Source organism: Brachionichthys hirsutus, chromosome 5, assembly GCF_040956055.1.
Source record: "Brachionichthys hirsutus isolate HB-005 chromosome 5, CSIRO-AGI_Bhir_v1, whole genome shotgun sequence".
Taxonomy (NCBI): domain Eukaryota; kingdom Metazoa; phylum Chordata; class Actinopteri; order Lophiiformes; family Brachionichthyidae; genus Brachionichthys; species Brachionichthys hirsutus.
In genome coordinates, this window is record NC_090901.1 from 13,237,243 (window position 1) to 13,248,009 (window position 10,767).

Below are 10,767 nucleotides of genomic sequence, written 5' to 3' on the forward strand. Positions count from 1 at the left end.
TTTTGGAGCAGCAGAGACGAGGGGGCGACATTTCAGCTTGTATTTCAATAAGAATTGTTCGTGCAGCCGGAGTTGAATCCAATCTTACATTGTTTTCTGCTGCCTAGATTTAGTTTGTCATGATTAGATTGTTTCCCTATTGTCCAAATCATTTTCCAGTATGCATTTAAATTGAAACTGTGTGTGTGTGTGTGTGGGGGGGGGTGGGGGGGGGGCACAAGTAGACGATTTGCCCAAAGAATAACATTAAAGTTGATGATCTAAGTCAAATTTTACGACACTCGCCACCTAAACGCACCGCGGCGCGCGCTGAAGGCGGAGTTTACGAGCTGCGCGTGAAGGCAGCATCGCCCTGATTGGGTCGAGCACGCGGCCATTCACAGTTTCAGGTCCCTCCAGTGACTCGGAGCGAGTCGCCAGAGCTCCTCTCTCTCTCTCTCTCTCTGGCTTTGCAGGCACATTTTCAGCTTCTGGATCAAGGCGGTTTTTATTCTGAGTCCGGCTCGAGCGCGTGAGACGATGCCGAGGAAGCTGGAGAGTAATGAGCGAGGATGCTGAAGCCGCAGGGAAGCCCACTCTGTTCGGGGGCGCGCAAGGCTTTTGTGCGGGAGTCATCCCGCAGCTCATCCCCTGCTGCTTTGTCTTCGCTCGGCCCGACCGGTAGGAGCTCGTTTTAGCCCGTAGAGGAACAGCATTGGCTGATTTATGCTGGCTGGCACTAAATCCTGGGTAATGCGAGAACTATCCAAGCAGAGAAATCCCTGTTCTCAGAGGATCCTTCCTTGCTTGTATTCAGACTCCTTTGTTTGTTTTTTTTGCTGGACTGGAGGCCAGACTGCTGCAGACCCCCCCATCTTTGCTGTGTCGGTGTCAGCAGCCCCTGAATAATAGATGGAACCCCCCCCCCCCCCCCCCCCCCCCACCCCGGCTCTCACCTCATGCTTTTAATAGACTTGCCTTGACTTGATGTGTCTTAGATGGGTCGGCACAACCTGACTTTTATTTAACACGTTAAAGTTGCAGGAGAGGAGCTTTGGTCCGCACCTTAGGCCAGTGACCTTGGGGGGGGGACGACCAGGAGGTGGGACGACTGAAACGTTAGCCGCCTCCAGTTCTCTGTGTGCGATCTCAGATTCTGGAGATTTGCATTTCCGTGTGAAAGATGAGAGCTGCCTGCCTCCTCAGTTCCTTTGTTCCCCTGAACGCTGCGGGTCCGTCCGCTGGCTGCCTGTTTCACTGCCTGCCTGTTTCACTGCCTGTCCATCCGCTGGCTGCCTGTCCGTCCGCTGGCTGGCTGCCTGTTCCGCTGCAAGACTAGCGTTGGTTTTTATTATCCCATTTGTGAAACACATTAAAATCCCAGTGGACCCGAACGTGCTTAAGTGGATAGAGCATGAATTTATGTTCATGTAAACACAATCTATTCCAGTCGGCCACGCCGGATCACTTCATCGTGGGTGAAGATGGTGGTTTCTGCACGGCGGGCCAGATAAGCATGCCTTTCTATAAATAGCCTTGCTTGTTTTCTTTGTTCTGTCCGTAGCGTCTGCTCGACGGGACGAGGACGGTTGTCCTCTGTGCGGGGGCCAGGTGGCTCACCTGAACACGCGCCACCAGAGTGAGACGTGTCGTTTTGTCTTTTTTGTCCTGGTCTTCAAGGACATTGCTGCTTGCTCAGCTGTAAAGCCAGGGTGATTCCTGAGGTCACTTCCTGTGCTACGGTTCTCGTTACGTTGAGTTCTAACATTTGTAAATATTAGCATCCTTTGTGTCTCTATGGCGCTTTGTGTGTGAGAGACGTCACGGGACGTAAGCCCGATGTCTGCCTCAGGTCGGGATGCGCCGGCGCTTCATTCAGAAGCCAGTTCTTATGAAATAATACAAAAAGACATCGGCCTCTATTTTTGTCCCTCACTCCCCTCCTTACTCTGTAGTATTTGGTCATCGTCGTATTTCACAGCAGATCCTCTCTGGAGAGCGGAGCGTTTACATTATTACACATTTAATCAGATTAAAAGCCTGAGCGGAATAAAAATGTTTCACGAAATCGGATTAGTCTGACCCAATCAAGCTCAATTTCGATCAAGATTCTATTCCGATCGAGAGGGGTGGTTTATACCGATTGACGATCCAATCAGGGCGCATGAAAACGCGACACAACGAATTCTGTCTTTCATCAGCTGACTTACCTTGAAGCGTGACCTGATTCATCTCATCGCCAGGTTCATTTAGATACAAGTTAATAATAATAACTTAGTAATAACTGCATTATTATACATGTTGTTACATGTATGAATTATACATGTGTGAATTATTCTTAAATTACTGCCAGGCCTGAATCCAAATGAAGGCGACAGAAGCTGCTGTGTTCCCAGAACTCTGACTGGTCAAGTGCGTGAATTAATGTCTGCAGACGTGTGTGCGTGTGTGTGTGTGTGTGTGTGTGTGTAAGTGCTCTCTGATTACAGTTCCTACAGGGTTTGCACGTCCCAGCAGGCCGCTTCATGAAAGCTGGAGTCGGCGCGAGGTGGGCGGAGCCATAAAAGTCAACAGTCAAAGACGTTTCTGTTCGCTGGGCTGTACCTGAGTGAATTCCACTTAGATTGTTTCCCATGGCTACAGGGGTGTGTGTGTGTGTGTGTGTGTGTGTGTGTGAGAGTGTGTTTGTCCTGTTTCAATTAACTACAGGCCTTTACAGGCTCAACAACAACAACAACAACAACAACACCCTCTGAGCGAGCCTCGGAGAGGAAGATGTGTCGTCCTCAAACGTTTATTTAAATAGCTCCACCCCGTTTCTCTACCAAACCACAGTAACGCAATTTGAATGAGAAGCTCCACACACGTAAGTTTAAACATGAAACAGCGACTGGTAGGAAATGTCTAATTCTACCGTTTCATTTATTTATGTGGTACAAAAACAAACAAACAAACATCATCAAAACAAAACATACAAACAAACGCCATCAAATCGCCAGTTCGAGCCGCTCTGAATGTCAGATCGTGTGTTTATTATTTCTATCAACCCGTTTCAGTGCATTTTAAAGTTCCTGCGGTGGATTCGGTGAAGCACACACACCTCCACGCAGGTTGTGTGTTCGCAGCCCCGTTTGTCTGCGCCTGGCGGCTAAACGAAGGTCACCTGCTCTCGCCCCCAGCTCGGACCAGCGACGTGGCTCTCCGGCGTCGGACGGCGACGACCAGCTCCTGCCGGTCAGCGCCATGAGCGATTACGGAGGTGGAGCCAGCGGCGGTACGAGGGAAAGGGGAGGAGCCGAGCATTACCGAGAGCAACGGCGGCGCTCCGGCGAGCGCTCTCGCGACTCCTCCCACGACAGGGGCGAGGGTCAGCTGACGCCCTGCATCAGGAACGTCACGTCCCCGACTCGGCAGCACGGTGAGGAGGACAGACGGCGTGGTTCAGTCCAGGGTTTGTCCTCGCCGTGAGACGGACTGAAACGTTTCTTCTGCTCGTCTCTCCCGCAGACCGCGAGCGAGGCGACGGAGGCTCGTCCTCCAGATCGTCCAGCCCTCGACCTCCCAGGGCTTCCCTTCCCTATTCCCACATCCCTCGGTCCCTGGCGCCTCCTGGAGCGGAGCGCCACCCGAAGACGCCCGGCCTGGGTCTGTGCGACATGATCTACGTGTACGACCTCGGCGGCAAAGAGGGGCCCCGCGGCGCGCCGAGGCTGGGCGAGCGAGTCACACTCGTTGTGGACAGCACGAGATTTGTGGTGGACCCTGCCATCTTCACCGCTCAGCCGAACACCATGTTGGGCAGGTGAGGACACACGGATTGGCTGAACCAAAGCGTCTTCTCAGCAGGCGATTCGCCTGAGCCGTTACGGAGCCGCCGCGCGAAGGGTTAATAGAAAGCCGCTCGCCGTGACGTCACGTTGGACGAATCGGAGCGCAGCAAAGACACAAACGGGGACGGTTGTAATCAGACGTGCGGTTCCAGTCTTTTCCCTAGATGACGATGACGAGTGTGTCTGCTGCTGCTTCTCAGGATGTTTGGTTCTGGGCGGGACAACAACTTCACGCGGCCCAATGAGAAAGGAGAGTTCGAGGTGGCCGATGGCATCAGCTCCACTGTCTTCAGAGCCATTCTGGTGAGTCTCAATCTCCCCTCCAGCCTCTTCCCGTCTTTCTCTCTTTTTTCAAGTCTTTTCTGCTTCTCTTCATCATCCTCTAATCATTTCTGTCTCTCTCTCTCTCGGATTTTCTCTCAACCCCTCTGCTTTTTTTTGGGGTCACACTTCTTTGATCTCCTTTTTTCTGGTTTCTGTCTCCCTTTGTTTTTCTCTTTTATTTACTTTTCTGGCCCTGTTTATTGTTTTATTAACTTTCCAACTCTCCTTCCGCCCTTCTCCCTCCATCATGAGCCCTTCACCCCAGCACCGCCCGTCTCCGTTAGCACCGCCCCTCTCTGTTAGCACCGCCCCTCTCTGCCAGCACCGCCCCTCCGTTAGCACCAGCCCTCTCTGTTAGCACCGCCCGTCTCCGTTAGCACCACCCCTCTCTGCCAGCACCGCCCCTCTCCGTTAGCACCGCCCCCCTCTGCCAGCACCGCCCATCTCTGTTAGCACCGCCCGTCTCCGTTAGCACCGCCCCTCTCTGTTAGCACCGCCCCTCTCTGCCAGCACCGCCCCTCTCCGTTAGCACCACCCCTCTCTGTTAGCACCGCCCGTCTCCGTTAGCACCACCCCTCTCTGCCAGCACCGCCCCTCTCCGTTAGCACCGCCCGTCTCCGTTAGCACCGCCCATCTCTGTTAGCACCGCCCGTCTCCGTTAGCACCGCCCCTCTCTGCCAGCACCGCCCATCTCTGCTAGCACCGCCCCTCTCCGTTAGCACCGCCCCCCTCTGCCAGCACCGCCCATCTCTGTTAGCACCGCCCGTCTCCGTTAGCACCGCCCCCCTCCATTCCCGTTCTTCTCTTCCACTGCGTTCTCTTTGTTCCGTTGCTCCACCAGCGCGAGTTGAACTAGTAGAAACACCGAACAGCTGATCCTCTATTTGGCCGAGACAGCTCAGACGCGACGCGGCCAGTACGGGGTTAAGGAGAGGAGGGAGTGAGAGAAGTTGTGTTTGGGAGGCATTCAGAGCAGAAACCCCCCCCCCGGGGAGACGGCGTCTCATTGGACACAGCCAGCAACAGGAGGGAATGTGACGTTAGCGTTTACTCTCATCACCCCCCCCCCCCTCCCTCCTCTGCTACCCGTGTGAGGGAAGCGGCATCAATAATGGCGTCCTGTCTCTTCTCCCGCCGCTGGGCTCGCCGGCCTGCTTCTCCTCTCTGCGTGCGCCGCCACTGAACATGGCAGGATTACTACAAGTCGGGGATAATCCGCTGCCCTGACGGCGTCTCCATCCCCGAGCTGAGAGAGGCATGCGACTACCTCTGCATCGCCTTCGACTGCCGCACCATCAAGTGCAGAGACCTCAGTGAGTACACGGCGGCGGACAAGCGAGGAGCCGAGAGCGGCCGCGCCGCGTTTGTTTTGGATTCACGTCGTATCTGACGGGTGGAGACGGATGCAGAATGCAAACGTCTGGAGGGACCTGAGACGTCCTGCCAGGACAAGCTAAGGCCAGATGCTCCTATCTTTATTAGTTTGATGTTAGCGTGCATGCGTTAGCCTCTTGTTTGTGTGTGCTTGTGTGTGGGAGGAGCAACAGCTCCTCCAAGTAGGTCATGATTAGCTGCGAGATTTAACGGTTGCTACGCGAGCGGGCCGCTCTCAGGCCAGCAGGATGGCGTCTCACAAATCGTTTTCTCTTCCCTGCATCTTCAGGGATTCTTCATGTCCGAATATCTTTAAGCAGCTTCACCCCCCCCCCCCCCTCCCTTTGTGTTCCCTCCCCAGGCGCCTTGATGCACGAGCTGTCAAACGACGGGGCTCGCCGTCAGTTTGAGTGTTACCTGGAAGAGATGGTTCTGCCGCTGATGGTGGCCAGCGCCCAGAGCGGCGAGCGGGAGTGCCACGTGGTGGTGCTGACCGACGAAGACGTGGTGGACTGGGATGAAGAGTACCCGCCACAAATGGGAGAGGAGTACTCGCAGAGTAAGACGCCACCGTATCCGCCGGTTTGAGATCGGCTTCTCCCGTCGTCTCCACTGCAGGTCCACTGGCGGTCACGGCAACGCCGACTTGTAGCAGGAAAGAGACGAGAGTAGATTAAAGACATCAAAAGTTAATCCACCGCTGAAAATAGTTCTGGACAAATGCAGAAATTCCTCCTGCTCAAATCAGGTTTGCTCAAATCGACAGCGACCTGCGGTTTGAGTAAATGCAGCCTTTAAAGACAAAGAAGGAAAGGAAGACGGAGGACACGGAGGACATTTTGAGTTGGACATTCAACGGCGAGGCAAATGTCTTTTTGTTCAAAGCAATGGCAGACTTGTGTTTGAATGTCCTTCCTCTCTCCACCAGTCATCTACAGCACCAAGCTGTACCGCTTCTTCAAGTATATAGAGAACAGGGACGTGGCCAAGTCGGTGCTGAAGGACAGAGGACTGAAAAAGATCCGGCTGGGAATAGAAGGTACTCGCTGTTCTCTTCTCTCACGGAAAAATGAATTCAATGTGGCAATTAGAACTCGGCAAACGGGCAATTTTCCATGAGAATGAAAACTTTTTCTTCTTCTTATTATTATTATTATTTCCTCAGATTAGCGCAACACTCAAAATGAGCTGAAAAGGATATTTTGAGTCACGGCGGCAGTTTTCATTCAATAAAATTAGTCTTAGCTAGCAGCGGCTAGCTCGTGTTGCGTGAGCGCAGGGTTCTCATCTAGTGGACGAGTCCTTTAACTAGTGTTTCATTTATATCTGTTGCTTTCTCTCAGGCTATCCAACCTATAAAGAAAAGGTGAAACGGCGTCCCGGAGGTCGTCCGGAGGTCATCTACAACTACGTCCAGCGTCCCTTCATCCGCATGTCCTGGGAGAAGGAGGAAGGGAAGAGCCGCCACGTGGACTTCCAGTGCGTCAAGTCCAAGTCCATAACCAACCTGGCCGCAGCCGCTGCAGACATTCCCCAGGACCAGCTGGTGGTCATGCAGCCCCCCGGGCCGCAAGTGGACGAGCTGGACACACTGCCGCCAACGGGGCACGGCGGGCTGGAGAGCAGCGTGGGCCCTCAGCTAGCGCTCGGCTACGAGGCCCCGAACCAGCAGGTTCAGGAGAGTCTGAGCCAGGAAGCAAACGCGGCCCACGGCAACCAGCAGCCCGCAGGCGGCCAGGCTCCGCCCACATACCACTACAATCAGGACCCAGACACACCTTCACCCCCGGCACACTGAAGCCCTCCCAGTGCTCCTGTTTACATCGTTACACTGAGCCCACTGCTAGCAGATGCTAATAAGCACAGGAACCTGATTGGCTGTCGACAACCAATAAGCACAGTTTCTGCTGTCAGCGTAAATCAGCACTTCTGGCCACCTGGTGCTTTCAGTGTGAATGCAGCCCCCCCGAGTGGCAGAGCACCACTTTGCCTTTCGTTGCACCTCAGCACAGCCTCCCCCCCCCTTCACTTTGTCTTCACATGACCAAAGGAGCGTTTAGAGGCATCCTACATGCATGTGGGTGTTGTTACATTACAATGTGTATGTGGGGGGGGGGCAGGCTGTACCTCACAGGAAGTGGATTTCAGTGTTGGCTGTGAAGATCCACCTCTTGTAGCACATGAAGGCCTCGATGAAAAGGTTTTACAGGGTGTAGAAGTTCATTCATGCATTTCCGCTCCCTTTGTTCTTCAGGCAACTTCATTCGGTTCCTCGTTTACATCGAGCCGTCCGTTTTACTTGTTTACGCCCCGGCCAAGCTGCTTTGGACGAGTCCATCACACAGGATGTCAGAAGATATGTCGAACACAAATGGTTTTGTTTTTTTTAAATTAAATTTATTCACAAGTTCATCTTGGCTTCATCGTTTTAATCAAGGGTGAAAGCAGAGAAGCTGCAGCATCCATAAACATGAATGCATAAATATTTGATTTGGTTGACTTCACTGTGAACACTAAAACTATCTTAAACATAAAGCTATATAAAACGCTAACTTCTTTATTCCCCATGCGACATACGTCAGTTCCTCCACCCCGACCCAGGAATGAGCGGCTCCCGCGTCGTCGTTATTTAATTCATGCTTCCAAAGATAAACAGCAGGAAGCTGCTCTTTGTTCGACACGTCTGCCTCTGGGCTTCCTCTCCGTGTGCAGAACCTTCCACAAGCTGGATGGCAACGTCGTAAAAATACCACCGGGCTGCACCGATTGGCCAAAAGCAGAGGTCGGAGTCATGAATGAGCACACAGGCAGGCCGCTCGCTTGACGGTGCACTGACAGAACCGGCACAAAGAGAGAACCGGCCCACAAAGAGAGAACCATCCCACAAATACAGAACCGGCCCAGAATGACAGAACCAAATAATTTTATTTTAAAAATATTTCACTGTTGATACAATACACTCATCATACTCATATATATTTGCATAAAGTATACTCTTAACATGATATTTAAAGATTTGATACATTACTGTCAGGTGTGTATGTGTGTGGGGAGGGGGGGTATATGAACAAGGGTGTAGCGTAAAACCATTGAAACAAACCACAAGACCAGATACAGAGGGGGGGGGCTCACCAGCTGCTGCGTGATTGGATGAAGACAGGCCTCCTCATCAGTCCCGTTTCAACACATTTTACACCCACACTCGTTTTAAGAGGCTGCAAAATGTTCAACCACAACAAATCAAACCGGAGTGAGAGAACTTTCCGCCTGTATGGAAAGAAACGCCGTTTGAGCAGCTTGTCTCTCACGATTCACCTTCTAGATGCACGGATGCCCCGTTTATCTGGGGGGGGGGGGACAATTTGTTCTGAAGATTGTCACAGAATTCAGAGAAATCTTCAGGAAAATGTTTTAATGATTCCTTCACAGCTACATGATCCAGTCCAGAACGGGAAACTGACGACGTGTAACGACAACCGCATAACAGAAGACCTGAACAATGTAAACTGAATAGAGACAGTTTATCCTGATATCTGACAACAAAACCAAATTCAATCTGGATTAAACTCAACCGGTGGCAAGTAGCTGGAGTCCTGATAGCCAGACAGGAGATAGGAGATTCTCACGGAATTTTGAATTTGCATCGATTCAAGAAAACGTCTCCGAATCATGAAATTCTCATCTTAAGTCCGACAAACAGGCTAAAGCGTGAACTCACTACAAAAAAACACAGACAGACATCAGTCGACACAACAACTCGTGAAATACTGAATTAAAATGTTGCCATATCCTGATTGGTGCATCAACAGCTGAAGCCCGGGGGCTGAAGCAAGAATCAAACTTATGAAGTCACAGAATTCTCACCGCTTTCCACGCCAAACGCTTTTTGCTCTCCTTGTATGGAAACAAAATGAGCAGGAGGTAACTTATTTATTTTTAAAGCACCAACACGTATTCATCCAGACAGCGGGACGCCTTTCTGGAGGCACCTTCAGATCAGTGGGGAGCGATTTGGTTTTCAGGCCATCTGAGGCCTGCGGGGAGAAAAGATCACGAGAGGCGCAAACAAGGAATCGCCCGTTTGCGTTTCAGAAAGTGTTGAAAACCACATACAAACATGTAAAAGGTGCGACGACGCACTTTAAATGCATCTGCAGCTCATCTCGCTGGTGCCAAAATGCATTTTCAAGAACATTTCAGATATATAATATATATTCATTTACATTTTCTTTAAATTTCTGCGTATTTGAGACCATATATAAACATTTTCCCATGTTCAGGAATACCTTTCTGAAACATACATTCTGACTTAAGTTAAAGTAACAATACAATCAGGACACTAAATGAAGTTGAAATGTGTTGGAGCGGGTTTCTTTCTATGCAGGCAGGCAGCAGGACGACTAAACGGCCTGCGGTCGGCAGACGGCTGGTGAGGCGGAGGTCGTGTTGAGGAAATTCATTGTCATGGAGGACAAAGGGGCACTAAAACCAAGAGCTGGTCGTCCCTCTGGACCGTTTTCCCGCCACAGGACAAGCGTCGAGGACGTCCTGATGTCCCCATTAGAAGGTCCCGCCATGCTGGATCACATCGGCCTCTGCCGTAGCCCTCTGTCTGTTATTAAGGTAGCTAGCATTGGCATTAAGTGCTAAACAGGTCAAACGTGAGCTTTTAAAAATACGAACCCTTTAAATTGTTCATGTTTGCAGCAGAATATTCCTCAGAGGTATTTTCTTCTTCTCCTTCAAGTTCTTCCAACTCCAGCCAAACACAACATTAGGGGGGGGGGGGATCAGCCAGACCCGTTTGGGTCCGGGGTCAATCAGAGGAGCGATCCGGAGGCGGCCTTGCTGTGGGAGTGGTCGAATGACGGCATCCGACTGCATCCTAAGTGCTTCGTATGGAGAACGTGTCAAAGGAAGATGAGCCCTCGTGACCTTGTGACCTTGTGACCCGGACTGCTACAGGCCTCACTTTGGCACTAGATGTTCACAGACAGAACAATATAGGTCTTCACAGCTGGGCCTGAAGTATATTTATATTATATTGATCCACATTTTAGAGTGTGGTCTGTGCCATCAATCCTTCCACTGGGGGCCGCAGTGCATCCCAGCATGCACCGGGTGAGAGCTCCAGTTTGTGCCAGGCTGTGTGGGCTGGGTAGGAGCGTTTGATGTTGGTGGCTGATGCACAGGTCACATGACCCCAGTGGACGGGTGGCGCCGCCGCCGCCGCCTGCTCCCCAGTCCTTTGTCTCCATTT

General features: G+C 51.7%; 1 protein-coding gene across 1 annotated transcript; it reads left to right on the forward strand.

Annotated features, from left to right (window-relative positions):
* Nucleotides 1-541: 541 nt before the first annotated feature.
* LOC137893864 (BTB/POZ domain-containing protein 10-like) lies at nucleotides 542-7,909 on the forward strand. Its single transcript, XM_068739310.1, has 8 exons — nucleotides 542-660; nucleotides 3,159-3,397; nucleotides 3,487-3,781; nucleotides 4,010-4,112; nucleotides 5,326-5,446; nucleotides 5,869-6,066; nucleotides 6,436-6,546; nucleotides 6,851-7,909. The coding sequence occupies exons 1-8, from the start codon at nucleotides 542-544 to the stop codon at nucleotides 7,303-7,305; spliced, it is 1,641 nt and encodes a 546-aa protein (XP_068595411.1). The 3' UTR covers nucleotides 7,306-7,909.
* Nucleotides 7,910-10,767: the final 2,858 nt, after the last annotated feature.